Source organism: Neoarius graeffei, chromosome 2 (assembly GCF_027579695.1).
Source record: "Neoarius graeffei isolate fNeoGra1 chromosome 2, fNeoGra1.pri, whole genome shotgun sequence".
In the NCBI taxonomy this organism is placed as follows: Eukaryota; Metazoa; Chordata; class Actinopteri; order Siluriformes; family Ariidae; genus Neoarius; species Neoarius graeffei.
The window spans coordinates 86,558,945-86,576,838 of NC_083570.1; the positions used below are offsets into that span (position 1 = coordinate 86,558,945).

General features: G+C 46.2%; 1 protein-coding gene across 2 annotated transcripts; it reads right to left on the reverse strand.

The window, feature by feature from the left end:
- Window positions 1-762: 762 nt before the first annotated feature.
- On the reverse strand, window positions 763-7,246 carry rpl26 (ribosomal protein L26). Of its 2 annotated transcripts, none has more exons than XM_060915130.1 (4): window positions 7,181-7,246; window positions 6,338-6,510; window positions 2,908-3,048; window positions 763-932 (listed from the first exon to the last, which is right to left on the reverse strand). In XM_060915130.1, the coding sequence occupies exons 2-4, from the start codon at window positions 6,503-6,505 to the stop codon at window positions 804-806; spliced, it is 438 nt and encodes a 145-aa protein (XP_060771113.1). In that variant the 5' UTR covers window positions 6,506-6,510; window positions 7,181-7,246; the 3' UTR covers window positions 763-803. The 2 variants fall into 2 exon arrangements, with proteins under 2 accessions (XP_060771113.1, XP_060771114.1); XM_060915131.1 differs by having other exon boundaries at window positions 7,186-7,207.
- Window positions 7,247-17,894: the final 10,648 nt, after the last annotated feature.

A 17,894-nucleotide genomic window follows, 5' to 3' on the forward strand; every position in this document is an offset into this window, starting at 1 on the left:
AACCCGGAAGAAGAATTATTACGAGAATTTCTGAAGCCTTATGCGCCTTGTCTCATCTATACGCTCTTGCCAGTATCTGTTGGCGTTGTTGGTGACAACAAGCCACAGAACCAAGACCAGCAACACTAACGACTCCATGTCCTCCATGTTTGTTGTTTACTATCCGGGGCGTGAGACTACCGCTTAAAAGATCACTGATGTCACCGTTTGTGCCGCTTAACGACATCACGTGACGTCCACCCACTTTTGCTAACTCCACCCAATGTGTCCACCCACTTCCAGCCAGCACGGTTCAGCGCGGTTGTAGTCGAAATGCAACTCCAACAGCCCCACTCAGCTCGACTCAGCCCAACTCAGCACGGCACAGCTCAGCCCAACTCAGCCGCGTTTGTAGTGGAAAAGCGGCATATATGAACAGCGCTCTAAAGACTGGTCATGAACTCAAATCCCAGCACCACTGTTGGGTCTTAATCCTCAGCTGCTTCAGGGAGGACAAGGTACCGTGACTGATTCTCTGATCCCAGCTAGTTTTTGCAAAGAAAATAAATTTTGTTGTGCTGAGCATATATGCATGACCAAATTCTCCTACCTAGGTTGGAAATGGGAAGAACTTCCTCAAATTGTGCACATGTACATCTTATTACCTGATAAAATCTGAAAACACAAACCACACTCAGTAGATGTTAGCCGTCTTGTTTGCTGTTCAAGAGTATAATTGCCCCCCCTCCACAACAGCCACAAAAAGACCCAACACAACGCATATCCTTTTTCTTAATGTTTTATTATTAGCAAAAAGGTAATGTTCACTCTTGCATTTTCTCAATGGTCTCCTCTTTGTATTTGCCCTTCTCCTTGCCATCTTGCCGTGACTTGGCTTTGCGCTCAAGGATCTTCTTGCGATCCTTGTCCAACTTTAGCCTGGTGATCACAACCTGGTCAAAAAGGGAAAAAGGGGCAAATTTAGAGTTGTGCAAAATACAGAAACCTGTCTAAGGCAAAAGAAAAGGGTCAGTTAACCAAGTCACAAATTCTGTGCGCTTTACATTGACCTGACTTTTTGACATGACACAAACCAGTGAATCTATGAACCAAATATCAAATGTCTCATCTCTCATCTCATTATCTCTAGCCGCTTTATCCTGTTCTATAGGCTCGCACGCAAGCTGGAGCCTATCCCAGCTGACTACAGGCGAAAGGCGGGGTACACCCTGGACAAGTCGCCAGGTCATCACAGGGCAATATCAAATGTCTACAAGTTAATTAAAAATAAATACATTTATTATTATATATATGCGGCATAGTGTGTGCCAGCGGAATAGGAGCAGCTCAACATTTTAAGGATTAACACAAGACATCTATAAGAACATTGCAGGACTGACACCAATTCAAGAGCAAAAATGTTTCCCACAACCTTTAGAGCTCAACACAAATGCTATTCTGGTGTTCAGAAACGAACCTGAAAGCCTGGCATTGCCATCCTAGCCTGAAGTAACAATGAATAAAAGAAACTGGGTTGCTAAGAAACTTCTGCAGCATAAAAAAAAAAAACAGTAAATATTTGTGGCCCGGTAATAGTAGATAGTACCATATGAAAGTAAAGCAATTCAAAAAAGCCACTTCTAGTTCAGTTGCTAGACAATTGCTACCACGTGCACAATTTATCACCACAATATTGGCCACATTCAAAAGCACTGCACGCTATATGCGCATTTTAATCATACATGCAGCCCATCCTTTGTCTTTTGTTGAATAATTTGTTGCCTCCCCATCTGCAAGAAAGCAACAGGTTGCAGTTGCAATACATGTCCATTTTAAATGATCAGCTTCCAGAAACACAGCAAATTCCGTAAGCCACAATAATTAAGAGAGGTGTTACACACACACTGCCACTCAGAACATTACAGATGATATCTTTTTCATATGATTTGGACTGGCTAAGTCAGGTTTCTTCTTGTTCAGTGTAGAATGATATTCAAGTACTAGAAACTGCAAAATCTGTCTGCAGCCTCAGATACAAGTATTTCCAAGATCTTCAAACTGGTATTTTCAATATCAATAAAATTCAGTGATTTTCTACCCAGCTTTGTAAAACATCCCCACAGAGACCTTGAGGTAACCGTACCATTAATCCTTTGATCATAACCAAAAATCACGAGTCAGTTCAGACTCTGTATCCGACTCCACCAGAGTCTATATCTTAAAGACACAAGTAAATCACCTGATGTATAAACGTCTTTGACAATTCAGGTGTGAACGGACCAACATGAACTAAAACCAGCTAGGGATCACACCACAGACAAAATAGGGGTTCAGTTTAAAGCTGTGCTCTCATGGTCACTTCTGAACCACAAGCAGCTTCATTTACATCTGCTGCCAATTTCCTCCTGGCTGTTTGTTGTATCCTTTAATAACAAAGTTAACTGAATCTCCAGTTAGATACAAATCTGACTGCTCCAGCATGTGCAATATGAAAATCAACTCATAACAAACTTGTCTTGTTCCTAGTTACCCGTTCTATGCAAAGTCATGACTGCTTTTCCACATCCTTAAATTTTCCTAATCAATCTCATGCCAACTCGGAAATGTTATGAGACAGACGAGCTCTATTCATTCCTCATTTTAAATGTTTTGTCATCGTCATGAGCTGTCTGAAATTACACACCGAGTTTATGTTTGTAAGTATCAGGGCCTGTTATGCAAATGTAGAATATCAAATAATGCGTTGGGACACGCACAATCGACACACCAAATGAACGCAGGACATGCACATCTTGTATTTGGGTAAAATAACACTATACAGATAGCTCAATATTCCACACGCATGAAAGAATTATGTGTTAACATCTTTTAGGTCTTTAAAGACACAGCCAAAGGCTCACTCTAAAGTCATACACTTGGGTCTCATACCTTGCTAGGGTGAATGCCCACATGGACAGTGGTTCCGTTGGCCTTCTCACGCTGCACGCGCTCGATATAGATGACGTATTTCTTCCTGTATACCTGGACAACTTTGCCAATCTGCTGGCCTTTGTAGTGTCCTCGGACCACCTGTCCATAAAAAACAGGGACGTTAAACATCAGTACAGTTGTCTGTTACACAACAACTACTTCCACAACATGGTAATGTAAAAAGAAATGCAAAAAAGATGTGCAGATTACAAATTTGTTTAAGGGTAGAAATAAATATATTCAGTCAAATCTAAATAAGCAGAGACTGCAATTTTCTCTCCACCAGCACAAGAGCATATAAAGTCTAGAGTCCTTCCTGCACCATGCAATTAGGCACACTGGGCAGCACTGATCTCCATTTCCATAGCCCTTGACAATCAGTCTTAGCTGAGCGAGTCGGTAACGGTATTTTTTACTTTCACCATAAATTTTTATTGATATGACTTTGGTCTATAGCTGTTAAAGGCCTCGGCCTTAAAACCGGTTACTGCTGTGACGTCACGCACTCAGGGCTGGCTGGCTCAGCTCGAATGCCAACTTTGCAGTCGATTTTAACTCTCAAAAAAAAAAAAAAATTTTATACACACACACACACACACAGTCGTCGACTTACAACCTATGCGACTTATGACCAATCGACTTTACGACCGTCTGGTTATGACTGGCAAGTGTTTCCCAGCTGAGCGTACGACAGTTTCCGCCCCAGCTCCCGGCAGCGCCCAGCCAGTGTTGCCAGATACTGCATGACGGTTTCCAGCCCAAAATATGTTCAAAACCCACCAAAATGCACTTAAAACCGCCCAATCTGGCAACACTGCATCCAGCCTCTTCTATTATGTGTGCAGTGTTTCGCTGGACAAACAACGAGCGAGCTACAGCGTGCATACGGCTTAACCAGATCTTGTGCTATAACGTACGCAGCTGGTAATCAAAGTAACTTTCACTTTTCTGTTCTGTGTCCAATGTCCAAAATGAAAAGTTAGTTTTCAACTGTTCAGCTAAAAAAATGTTATTAAAACGATTGTGTTGTTGAAATGATGTGTTTGCAATTTATTTATAATCAAAAACTGATACAGGTGGATGAAAGAGTGATAGTGTGATAAAAAAGTACTATACTAGTACTACTGAGTGATGAGAAGTCCTAGTGAATGCTTGATAAGTAGACAATAATAAATAATTAGGTGTATTTTTTGGCGCGCACGCACTATGGCTCAAAATAACATACCGGCAAGAAATAAAAGTTACTTTCACCCCTGAATATGCAGTGTTTGACTTAAACCAAATAATGGGCCAAGGTAATGAAATAAGAAAATGTTGATAAAATAAGACTTTAAGATGATTACAATATCATTACACATCACAATATACTTACGTTCATTTAACATAGGCCGACTTACGACCAGACCGGTTTACGACCGGTCAGTCGTAACCACAGTCATAAGTCGACGACTACCGTTTTTTACACACACATTTTATATGCAGCATACAAGAGTCAAGGATGGAAATACTATCCACTCAGAAATGTATTTAAAAATAAAGGTTCTGCCTATCTGCTTTAACAGTGCGTCTCACGGCCTAGCTGACAAACACTGATTTAACCTGGTTTAAGACTAGTATTTTAAGTTTGTCACACTATATGAGAGGATCACAAAAACTTGGACAAATTCTATAAGAGCCCATGTGGCCACATGTTCTCAATGTCAGATTGTATGATGAAGCTTTAACAATATACCTGCAATTAAAGAAAATCACTGTACTGCTTACATCAATCAAAGCGACCTAGACTTGTGAAGAAAATGGAGATTATTGCGCATTAACAGAAACACACCCTTGGTATAACTATAGTGGCACTAAAAAGACCAGAGGGAAACAGCGCATAATGCATTCAAAGACCATCAATCATAACATATGCTAGGGCTGCTCCAGTTACTGGGAAATTTGACATTTGAACCAGCACGGTATCATTTTACAAATTTCAGTAGTTAACGTTACTGGATTTTGCTACTTTTTCCACTATACTTTGAAACACGCATTTAAGAATTTACTCTTTTCCCCTTTAAGTCTGCAGCACATGGGCATGATGAAAGTCTAACACTAACAGTGGAAGAGCGCTCTTTCTCGCTGACCAGTGACCTGTCAAATCACTTTCGGTTATCTAGTTCAGTCTGGGAAGACACCATAGATTTGGCAACTGCTGAAGGAACCAGTGACAGATTGCTGAAATTTCTCTTTTGCTGAAACAAGATTCTCTGAACAAGATATGGTGATATTTTGTTTTTAGGGCAAGTGATGGGTGCGGAAGGGGGCTCCAGTCTTCCACCGTGTACAAATGGTGCCTCAGGTCATGTGTGGCAAGAGGAGGCAATACATCTAACCTGATGAAGCATCTCATGTGCGTACATACAAATGGGGATGCAAATGGTGGATGCCATTTCACGTCACCTTCAAGATGCTGAACAAACTTAGACAAGTAATCGCGTGATGTAGATGGGGTATTTTCCGAATTTTCTTGGGGATTACTGCCTGGATCCATTACGCTCATGCAAGGTAAACTATCCTGATGCCGTCCAATATGCCGGAGTGGGCAGAGTACACACGTGCGGGTCACGTGACTGCACATCCTCTATAGCGCCCCCCCCAGTGCAAAAAATACAGATCTGACACCTTGGAAATATTCAAAAACTCAGGAAATTTCGTGCACTTATGAAAACAGGGCAGAAATGTATTATTCTTAGGTTATTTGCCATGGGTGAGGCTAGAAGACATCACAGCACCCCCTAACATTTTGGATTCAAATTTATAGCTTTGGATGCCACAACGTTCATCCAATGTTCATGAGTTTTGGAGGGAACATTGTCCTCACTAAGACAAACATATTTCCCATTGGTTTACATTATGTTTTAACCTATTTTTTTATATACTCTTTTGCACTTCATCAGTTTTCCTTAAAAGTTAGTAGGAATAAACTTCAGACACACACGACGAGAAATCGTGAAGGAATAGTGGATCTCTCAAACGAGGACGTAATGGCAGCCAATGTTGGATGGAATATGGGGTTCTGACATTTTTTCGTGCTATTCTAAGGGGCTTACGATGGCTAAAAACGCACAGAACCTACTGCTGACATTTGCTGTGGGATGTCTTTTGAGATAATATTGGAAGTTCGCACAGGGCGGCCTCGCGTGCAAGGACCCTTCATGACCTCTAGCAGCTATATTTATTGTTTGTATTGGTAGCAAACTAGTACCGTTACTGTCCTACCATGCCAAGGCACTGTACCGAATCAACCCTATTGCAAGCCCAAAGAACTCTTTCTGGCAATATCATGCCAAAACAATACAAAATCAGGTATGCCAATATGACATTCCCACAACACTGACAGGCTTACCTGGACCTCATCATCCTTCCGGATGGGCATGGACCTGACGTTGTATTTCTGGCGGAGCTCTTTGGACAGAGGTGAAGACATTATCTTCCTGCGGATGTGTGACGGGGCATTGAAGTGCCTCTTGCGGTTCTTACGCCGGGATGAGGTCACAAACGGATTGATCTTCATGATGACTGTGGACAAGACAGACAGGACAAGTCAGCCCACAAACAAGGAGCACAACAAGGATAGATAACACCACACAATGAACCTTAAATCACTTCTGCACACAATCAGTGATCAAACTGCAACATGCAATTATGGACCAAGTTTTAAAGGGTAACCATTCAACACAATGACCAGATCTTCAATGATCACACATCTTAAACCTGAAATAACCTTATAAACGAAGACAGCACGCTATAATTAAGTGATTAACAGACAAGCCATGTCGCCATACAAGAACATTCAACTAGCATAACATGAAAACGCATAGTGTAGCGACCAACTAAAAGAAGCGTTTTAACCTCAGGAGCGGAGCAAAAACAACTCTAAGGTGTAATTTCCCCCCTCTAACCTTAATAAACATGTCCACTGTAAATATAAACAAGCTGTTCTCTTAAGAGTCAAAACGTCTGGACAGTTTTAATGGCACACAGCGGCGTGAATGCTAAGTAGCAATATGCTAACTCGCCATTTCGGTATATAAACTGGGAGTTCGCAGTGATTTTATTCACAAATGTGTCTGTCTTATAAACATTTATAATGTTCTATATCACCGAACGGGGATCTGAACCTTTTATACACTTAAGTTTTGTGGATGGAGAAAGATAGAACTTAGACAGATTTGCTAGCATTGCTTACCCCACCGATTACACCGCTACGGCCGATGGAAAAGAGGGTGCAAGCCTACTTCCGGCAAACTTACTTGTGTCTGAAATATCGCGAGAACATAAACGGGATTAGAAACTGCTCTCTTTAGTGGACTGTGAATTTGTAAACTATATAAAAATGTAAGCAATAATAGATGATAATGAACAAAATAATTTAGAAATGTAATAATTTTCTGGATGAAGTCTCTTCCAGATTATTTTCCGAATTTTCCTGCAACGCTAATCACATCACAGCAAGCTAACGTTCAGTAATATATGCAGATGTGTGTGTATATATCGTCGCTGTCAGGTCAAAACCTGCTATGTGACATTTTTCCTTTTTTACAGGAGACGTAAAAAACTGAATAAAACTCTGAAATAACAAGCTGAGAAGCCAGTAAAAGTTTACTTGTTCTATTATTAGCTTGGTCAGTTAAATATCCATCAAAATAGCTAATTGCAGCATTATATTAGCGTAAACTGCAAAAAAAAATCCTTGAGAACACATAAGAGGTTCTGCATGTCAGATATTTGCACATATAAGGTTTTAGACAGGGCTGGTTAGCGCTGTCGCCTCACAGCAAGAAGGTCCGGGTTCGAGCCCCGTGGCCGGCGAGGGCCTTTCTGTGCAGAGTTTGCATGTTCTCCCTGTGTCCGCGTGGGTTTCCTCCGGGTGCTCCGGTTTCCCCTACAGTCCAAAGACATGCAGGTTAGGTTAACTGGTGACTCTAAATTGACTGTAGGTGTGAATGGTTGTCTGTGTCTTTTGTCCAGGGTGTACCCCGCCTTTCGCCCGTAGTCAGCTGGGATAGGCTCCAGCTTGCCTGCGACCCTGTAGAACAGGATAAAGCGGCTAGAGATAATGAGATAATGAGGTTTTAGACATGCAAAACCTCCCATGTGCAATCTGAGTATTGTGTGCAGAATCTGCTATGTGTGCCACTAGGTGCACATAGTTGATATTGCACACAGTTTATTTGGACCCATCATATGAAAGGGATTGAATCTAGTCTCTTCTGGATTATCCATTGGTCCTTCCATTTTCTAATTAGCATAAATGGAAGCACGAGGTCAAAACTGACCAATCAGCATAGAGAACCCAATTTGACCTAAATTGTCACATAGCAGGTTTTGAACTGACAGCGACGATATACTAGAGCAGCGGCTACAATTATCGACACCTTAACGATCTTTTGGCAATTGCAAAAGTAGAAAAGACTTTCAGTACGTACATTGTGCATTAATAGTTACTCAAACTTCCACTGGGAAAAAAAATGAGTTGATTCCCGATTAATTAGTGTATCAGTTCACATGACACCGTTCAAGTATTGACACCTTTGCAGACATCCCAACCTGACAAAATTTATTTCAGGGAGGTACGACCCCGGACCCCACCTTGGGGAATTTTTTTTTTTGGGGGGGGACAAATACATTGCTGGGGAGTATGGGGGTACTCCCCCAGAAAATTTTGGATTTGGTTGATGTGATTTCCTGCATTCTGGTGGATTTTGGGGTGTCCTTTTGGAGATGAACAATACCTGAATTCCCTCAGATTCATAGCTGACACCCTGACTTGGGGACTTAGCTGCCCCCAACCCATAAACTATGATAACTATTCATTATCTGTAGCCGCTTATCCTGTCCTACAGGGTTGCAGGCAAGCTGGAGCCTATCCAGGCTAACTATGGGCAAGAGGCGGGGTACACCCTGGACAAGTCGCCAGGTCATCGCAGGGCTGACACATAGACACAAACAACCATTCACACTCACATTCACACCTACGGTCAATTTAGAGCCACCAATTAGTCTAACCTGCATGTCTTTGGGGGAAACTGGAGCACCCGGAGGAAACCCACGCGGACAGAGGGAGAGCATGCAAACTCCACACAGAAAGGCCCTCGTCAGCTGCTGGGCTTGAACCCAGGACCTTCTTGCTGTGAGGCGACAGTGCTAACCAATACACCACCGTGCCATCCTATAATAACTACAATGTGCCATATATTAAGCTCCTTACTGATTGAATCTGGACACCCAGAGTATTCCTTACTCTTATCAGACAAGGGTACACTTTTGTGTAGTCTGATGTAAAATGTGTCTTATATTTTCATTTCTTGGGGCACTCTGCCTCTGCCATGACGCTCCTGCTCCTATGCACTGACTGACTGACTGAATCATCATTAGAGGGAGAAGCATGCGGAAGATGGCAGCCAGTTCATCTCTTCTCCTCTCCACTGCTTTGGCCAAACAGCGCATGCAGAGGCGGGAGAAAACATGCCTCACGAGCCGTCGCTGCCACACTGCAAGCACGTGCACACACATATGAACCACCAGAGGGCACATGCGTACACTTTTTTTTTCTTAAACCGGAAATATACGTTGTGAAATTGGCCGCATCCCAAACCACACTCTACCCTGCTCAACAGTGTGCCACCACACCACAGGTTGCATGGGCCTGTTATTGTGATGTACACAAGTTTGCATCTGGCCGGTTCGGGATGAAGCTTGCTCGCTTGCTCTAGATTCCATGAGGTTGTATGTAATTTGCGGGCATCAGGGAGCTGCTATCAATATGCAGGAGACTCCCGGAACTTCCGGGAGACTTGGGATGTCTGTCTTTGTCCACAGTTATTGACACCGTTCCACAACAAGTGTTGCCAGGCAAAACAAACCTCACCCGGCAACACTTACTTACTTCGGCCAAGCTTCCACTTGTTTCAAGTCTGTATGTCTCGCCCATCCCTCCCTGTCCATCATGGCCGTCTGTATTTCCTCAACATTTCCCAGATTTGTGTCGCTCATCAGGGCATCTATGTAGGATACGGCCTGCCTGCCCACGTTCCACTTCCTAGTCATTGGTTGCCACAGGACTAGTTTCGATACCACTTCTTCCGGGTGTCTAACACAATGTCCAGGTAACTTCAACCTCCTGTATACTACTTTAGATGATACTGGTGGTAGGCTTCCATATAACTGTTCATCTGTTAGCTTTGCCTTCCATGATATGCTGAGTGCCATACGGAGCATCCTGGTGTAACATCCATCTAGTCACTTTTGCATATTTTTGTTGATGGTCCAAGTTTCACAACCATATTATATTTCTTTTCAAGTTTGAGGTCCATACCTGGGACATCTTATGGCATGCTGACCATGCTAAAGCCTTTCTTATCTCGAAGTCCTTGCTTGAGCTGTGCATCCAGCCTCCAAGGTATTTGAAGTTGTTGACTACCTTGAGTTTCATCTTGTTTCTGGCGTGCATCCTTTCTTCGCCCTGGTTGAATTGCATGATTTGTCTTTTTTGCATTAAGTTGTAGGCCAAACTTGGTGCATTCTACCTCTACACGTCTCAGCATCTTGCTGGCTTATGCAATTTCCTCAGCGATAAGCGCTATGTCATCTGCAAAGTCGGTGTCTGTGATGACTGATGGATGATATCCGCGACTTCGCCTTCTGTCCAGTTTGAATCCCAGCTGTTCTTCCCTGCCGTCTATTGCCTGCCGCATACAGTAGTCCAGTACTATTGCAAACAGATAGGGTACCAATGTATCTCCTTGTAGGACACCAGATACTATTTCAAAGAAATCGGTGTTACGACTCTTGCTTTGGTGTCTTCGACGATTGCCTTCACCAACTTTTCTGGAATATCATATACTCTTAAAATCTGAAGCATCCTGCCCCGATGAATGCTATCAAATGCTTTCTTGAAGTCAACGAATACTATTATGGCTTTCAGATTGTGACTTTTCACCCTTTCTGTGAGTCTTCTTAGTGCCAGCATTTGTGCTGTAGTAAACCTTCCAGGTCGAAATCTGTTTTGATTTGGATGTAGCTGTGGATCAATTTTTGGGCGAATTCTGTTTAGCAACATTCCATTTATAGTTTTGGCTGTGATGGAGGACAGAGCTATTCCTCTGTAGTTTTCTGTGGTGCTAAGATCCCCCACTTTTGGCAAAAGTTTCAAGTCACTTTCCGACCATTGTTTTGGCTTTTCTCCTTCCAGTAACTTGTTAGCATAGTCTAACATTATGTCATCGAAGTTACAGTATTTAAAGACTTCAGGAGGAATGCCATCTGGCCCACATGCTTTTCCTGATATTATTGCTTTCTTTGTTGTCTTGTATTCATCCTCTGTAAAGAGTTCCTCAGATATTCCTAGATCTTGTAAAAGTGGTGTTATGTTGTCACCTAACTAACCTTCTACTGTGGGCTCCTTCCCTAGTAGATCTTTGAAGTGAGAGTACCATTTGTCTATCCAATCTTTTTTGTTTTTTGCCTTGATGATACTTTGTTTAGCAGTCTTTCTACCAGTTATCTTATTTATGATTCTGTAACTTTGCTGATGCCTAGATGTCTCATCCGCTTGCTCTATCTCTCTTATCTCATCTAGATGTTCTTCGTCTTTTTTGTCATATACCTCTTGCAGTTTTTCCTTGCATTTCTGCAACTTTTCGTGATTTTGCATAGTCGGCTTCTCATAGTATTTCTTTGATGCTTTTTCTACCCTTCCTCTTTCCTGGATTACTCTCTTGTCATTAGATGCTTTCTTTTTCTTTGTTTTCTTTTTGGTTGGTAGAATCTCTTTGGCTGTTTCGTGGTTTGCTGAGATAAGATGTTCATATGTTTCTGTGGCAGCGGGGGTGTGGTCAAGCGTCGGTCTGTGACCGGAGGGCGGAGTCAGGGAAGGTAAGTGGCAGAATCACTGCACCTGATGTTGGTTAATCTGTGTTTGTGTGTCTTCCCCAGTGACCGCGCCCTATATAATGAGGGAGAGAGCAGAGGAAGGAGGCTCCCTCCCAACCACAATGCATGTGTGTGTGTGTAGAGTGTGAGTGAGTGAAAGCTGAAAAGCTAAACTAAGTGTAATAAAAAGTTTCTTTGTGGAACTTAATCCTGGCCTGCTGTCTTTCTGTGTTCCACCCATACGAACTGCTACAGTGGTGCTGAAACCCGGGAATTCGAGCACAGGAAGAACAGCCCCATGGAGTCCTCTCCCTTCGCGGACCTGGTCCACGCCCTCGCCACGGCCCAGCAGAGCCAGCACTAGGCGCTAGTCACCCTCCGAAAGGAGCAGGAGCACTGGTTCGAGGCCCTGATGCTGGCACAGCAGGAAGACCGACAGGCGTTCCGGCACCTCCTTGCGTCGGCAGGGGCCACCACCTCCACCGCCACGGGAACCCTCACTAAGATGGGCCCGCATGACAACCCTGAGGCCTTCCTCACACTCTTCGAGCAGGCAGCAGAGGCCTCGGGCTGGCCAGTGGAACAGCGCGCGGCGCGCCTCCTCCCCCTGCTAACGGGCGAGGCGCGGCTGGCCGCGTTACAGCTCCCCGCCGATCACTGGCTGGTCTATGTGGACCTTCATCGGGCCGTCCTCCAGCAGGTGGGCCGCACCCCTGAACAACAGCGACAGCGCTTCCGCGCTCTGCGTCTGGAAGAAGTCGGCCGGCCATTCGCGTTTAGCCAGCAGCTCTGGGACGCCTGCTGGCGGTGGTTGAGGGCCGACAACCACGACGCCGAGGGGATCATCGATCAGGTGGTACTGGAGCAGTTCATCGCCTGCCTACCAGAGGGAACCGCGGGGTGGGTCCAGTGCCACCGCCCGGCGTCGCTGGATCAGGCCATCGAGTTGGCGGAGGACCATTTGGCGGCTGTTCCGATGGCAGGACAGCGGACATCCTCTTCTTCCCTCTTCTCTCTCTCTCTCTCCCCCTCTCTCCTCCTGTGTCTCATCCTCGCCCCGTTCCCCCACCGCGGAGTCGGAGGCCAGCCCCACCCCAGCCAGCTCATCGCACCCGCGGTGCCCTCCCGTTTTCCCCTTCTGTGTCTGTCCCTTCCCCCTCCCCCCCAGGTGAGTGAGCCCCAGAGCGCCAGTGCAGAGAGGAAGCCCGGGCCGATTTGCTGACGCTGCGGGGAGCCGGGCCACCTCCAACAGCAGTGCTCGGCGATGGAAGTGGGCGCGGTGGTCCGGATCCCCGATGCGCCAGGAGCCGCCCTCCATCGGGCCGGAGCGTATCGCATACCGGTGAGTATCCAAGGGGATACATATCAGGCTTTGGTGGACTCTGGCTGTAATCAGACCTCAATTCACCAAAGCCTGATGCAAGACGAGGCATTGGGGGGAGCACAGGGGGTGAAGGTGTTGTGTGTGCACGGGGATGTTCACAGCTACCCTTTAGTGTCAGTCCACATTCTTTTCCGAGGGGAAAAATTTAGAGTAAAAGCGGTGGTTAATCCTCGCCTCACCCACTCAATAATTTTGGGGACTGATTGGCCGGGATTCGGGGAGTTAATGAGCCATCTAGTGAAGAGTGGGTCCTGCCGTAATTCAGCAGGGGGAGGTCCCGGTGTCGCTTTGGCGGGAGCAGCTGTCACAGAGCCGTCTACGTCATCTCTGCATCAGAGTGAGGAGCAGCAGGCTCCTCCTCCCTCTCTCGGGGAATCCCTTGGGGATTTCCCATTAGAGCAGTCGCGAGACGAGTCTCTGCGGCATGCGTTTGACCAAGTGAGAGTAATCGATGGTCAAACGCTCCAGCCAAACGCCACCCCGTCCTTCCCCTATTTTTCTATTATGAAGGATAGGTTATACCGAGTGACAGGACACTCAGACTAAAGAGCAAATCACGCAGCTTTTGATTCCAAAGAGCCGCTGGGAATTGGTATTCCAGGAAGCTCACTTTAATCCCATGGCTGGACACTTAGGGCAGGATAAAACACTAGCCCGACTAATGGCTCGGTTCTATTGGCCAGGGATTCGCGGCAATGTCCGTAGGTGGTGTACGGTGTGCCGCGAATGCCAGTTAGTAAATCCAGCAGCCATTCCAAAAGCGCCTTTGCACCCTCTCCCATTAATCGAGACCCCGTTTGAAAGAATTGGGATGGATCTTGTCGGGCCATTAGATCGGTCAGCACGAGGGTGCTGCTTTATTTTAGTTCTGGTGGACTATGCAACGCGATACCCAGAAGCAGTGCCTCTTCGCAATATCTCAGCACGCAGTATTGCGGAAGCGCTCTTCCGCGTCATCTCCCGAGTTGGAATCCCGAAAGAGATTCTGACTGACCAAGGCACCTCGTTTATGTCACGTACACTGAACGAACTGTATGGGTTATTAGGTATTAAGCCGATCTGCACCAGCGTTTATCACCCACAAACGGATGGTTTAGTTGAACGGTTTAATCGCACCCTCAAAAATATAATTAAAAAATTTGTAAGTGAGGATGCACATAATTGGGATAAATGGCTCAAACCCTTGTTATTTGCAGTGCGAGAGGTCCCCCAAGCCTCCACAGGGTTCTCCCCGTTCGAATTGTTATATGGGCGTAAGCCGCGCGGCATTCTAGATGTGCTGCGAGAAAATTGGGAGGAGGGACCTTCGCCCAGTAAAAATCAAATTCAATATGTTATGGACCTGCGCGCAAAACTCCACACACTCACACACCTAACCCAGGAGAATTTGCGGCAGGCCCAAGAACGGCAAACCCGCCTGTACGACAGGGGTACGCGCCTTAGGGAATTCACACCGGGAGATAAAGTTAAAGCCCACATCGAGCTCCAAATTAGTCGCCAAGTGGCAAGGACCCTTTGAGGTCACACGGCGAATCGGGGACGTCGACTATGAGGTGAGGCGAACAGACAGGGGTGGGGCGCTACAGGTTTACCACCTCAATCTGCTCAAACTCTGGAACGAGGAGGTCCCCATGGCATTAGTGTCGGTGGTTCCGGAGAAGGCGGAGCTGGGGCCGGAGGTTCAAAAGGGAACATTGGCATCGCGTACCTCTCCGGTCCCCTGTGGAGACCACCTCTCCCCGACCCAACTCACAGAGGTCGCCCAGGTGCAGACCGAGTTTTCAGACGTGTTCTCGCCCCTGCCCGGCCGCACCGACCTCATAGAGCACCACATTGAGACGCCCCCGGGGGTGGTAGTGCGCAGCCGCCCTTACAGGCTACCCAAACACAAGAAAAAAGTGGTTCGGGAAGAACTTGAGGCCATGCTCGAAATGGGCCTCGTCAAGGAGTCCCACAGTGACTGCAGCAGCCCGGTGGTCTTGGTACCCAAGACCGACGGGTCGGTCTGGTTCTGTGTAGACTATAGAAAAGTCAATGCGGTGTCTAAATTCGACGCGTACCCAATGCCTCGTGTTGATGAGTTGCTCGATCGACTAGGCACGGCTCGCTTTTACTTGACACTGGGTTTGACAAAGGATTATTGGGAGATCCCCTTGACTCCATTATCCCGAGAAAAAAATGGCCTTTTCCACACCGTTTGGCTTACACCAGTTTGTCACACTTCCTTTTGGGCTGTTTGGGGCGCCTGCTATGTTCCAGCAACTGATGGATAGGGTCCTCCGCCCGCACGCCACCTATGCGGCTGCGTACCTAGACGATATCATTATTTATAGTAATGACTGGCCGCGGCACCTACAACACCTGAGGGCCGTCCTTAGGTCGCTGAGGCGGGCGGGTCTCACAGCCAACCCGAAGAAGTGTGCAATTGGGCGGGTGGAAGTACGGTATCTGGGCTTCCACTTGGGCAACAGGCAGGTGTGTCCCCAAATTAACAAGACAGCAGCGATTGCGGCCTGCCCAAGGCCCAAGACCAAAAAGGGGGTGAGACGGTTCCTGGGGCTGGCTGGCTACTATCGTAGGTTTATACCTAATTATTTGGACGTCACCAGCCCGCTGACTGATCTGACTAAAAAGGGGGCACCAGATCCGGTCCAGTGGACGGAGCAATGCCAGCGGGCTTTCTCTGAGGTGAAGGCTGCACTGTGCGGGGGGCCACTGTTACACTCCCCTGACTTTTCCCTCCCCTTTACGTTGCAGACGGACGCGTCGGACCGAGGGCTGGGGGCCGTTCTGTCCCAGGAGGTGGAGGGGGAGGACCGCCCCATCCTGTACATAAGCAGGAAGCTGTCGGTGTGTGAGGGGCACTACAGCACCATCGAAAAGGAGTGCCTGGCGATCAAGTGGGCAGTCCTCGCCCTCCGCTACTACCTCCTGGGGCGCTCTTTCACCCTCTGTTCTGACCACACGCCCCTCCAGTGGCTCCACCACATGAAGGATGCCAACGCGCGGATCATCCATTGGTATCTGGCACTCCAGCCCTTTAATTTCAAGGTGGTCCACAGGCCAGGGGCGCAGATGGTCGTGGCGGACTTCCTCTCCTGTCAAGGGGGGGGGGGGGGGGAGTCAGCTGCAGGCTGGACGGCTGCCCGGCCTGAGTCGGGCGGTGGGGGTATGTGGCAGTGGGGGCGTGGTCAAGCGTCGGTCTGTGACTGGAGGGCGGAGTCAGGGAAGGTAAGTGGCAGAATCACTGCACCTGATGTTGGTTAATCTGTGTTTGTGTGTCTTCCCCAGTGACCACGCCCTATATAATGAGGGAAAGAGCAGAGGAAGGAGGCTCCCTCCCAACCACAACGCATGTGTGTGTGTAGAGTGTGAATGAATGAAAGCTGAAAAGCTAAACTAAGTGTAATAAAAAGTTTCTTTGTGGAACTTAATCCTGGCCTGCCGTCTTTCTGTGCTCCACCCATACGAACTGCTACAGTTTCTGAGATAGATTCATTTTCTGTGCACAGACTTTCGTTTTTGTTCCTTATTGTCACTGTGTATAGATCTCTTAGTTCTGCCTTTTTCAGAGCTGACCAGTTGTAGTTGGGTCCTTGAGAGGGTGCTCTGCTTGTCAAGTCAACTTTATTGTCAAATATGCTATATATGCTCGACATACAGCACAGATGAAATTTCAGTCCTCTCTGACCCATGGTGCAAACAGGCAATGTTCTTAGACTTAGCTTGAACTTTGCTGTGACTATGCAGTGGTCCGAGCTGATGCTGCTAAACGTGTTGTAAGCCTCACAGTTGTGTACTGAATTCTTCTATTTCTTGTTTATCATGATGTAATCCACCTGGGTCTTTGCACTGCTCATATCTGATATGAATGTCCACATCTTTCCTGGTTTCTTTTGGAAGTGTCCGTTTGCAACAAAAAGGTCTGCTTCTTGAATAAAGTTTGTCATTAACTTTCCATTGGTGTTGCTAGCATCATGGTAGGAGTATTTTGCAGTCTTTTTGTCGAGATGTCCATTAAAGTCTCCCATTACCACTAACAAGTTATGTTTGGGAACTTCCTTCACTGCAGCTGCTAACTGGTCATCGTGGTCTTCTGCTTCATAACTTCCTTCTACTGGCAAGTAGTGTACTATTACTGTTAGTGCTGGATTTCCACTGAAATTTGCTACCATTACTCTCTGATTCCATTTCCTTACTTCTGCCAGTTGTTTTTCAGCCTCTTCACTAATCATGAGACCTACTCCTCCCGCCTATGTGTTGTTAGAATTTCTCCAAGCAGATGACGTAATGAGAGTCCTGTAATCTATATTTTGGTATTCTGTCTTGTCATCATCCTCTCCATGAACTATTTTATGGTCCACTACACCTAGGATCGCTATTGATTGGGCTTTGCAGTTGTTTGCCAACTCCTCTCGTTTGCTTTTTTGGTGAATTGATCTTACATTGAGTGTTGCTACATGATTATACTGTTTGCAGTTTAACAGTCTGCCTTTAGCTTTGCTGCCATCCTGAGTACCCCTTCCTTTTAAAGGCTTTGAGGGCAAGCATTCATCCATCTGTGGATCATGAGACTGCGCAACTCAGCTAAATGTACACATTGAATTAGGGCCGCCCCTAGGAGCTTTGGATTTGGCATACTCCA

Excerpts from the sequence above, each read along its gene's own strand:
- rpl26 (XM_060915130.1), bottom strand. The coding sequence starts at position 6,505 with ATGAAGATCAATCCGTTTGTGACCTCATCCCGGCGTAAGAACCGCAAG. Across the intron at positions 3,049-6,337 it reads GGAAGGATGATGAGGTCCAG|GTGGTCCGAGGACACTACAA; the intron begins GTAAGCCTGTCA and ends TTTTATGGACAG. Across the intron at positions 933-2,907 it reads TGGGCATTCACCCTAGCAAG|GTTGTGATCACCAGGCTAAA; the intron begins GTATGAGACCCA and ends CTTTTTGACCAG.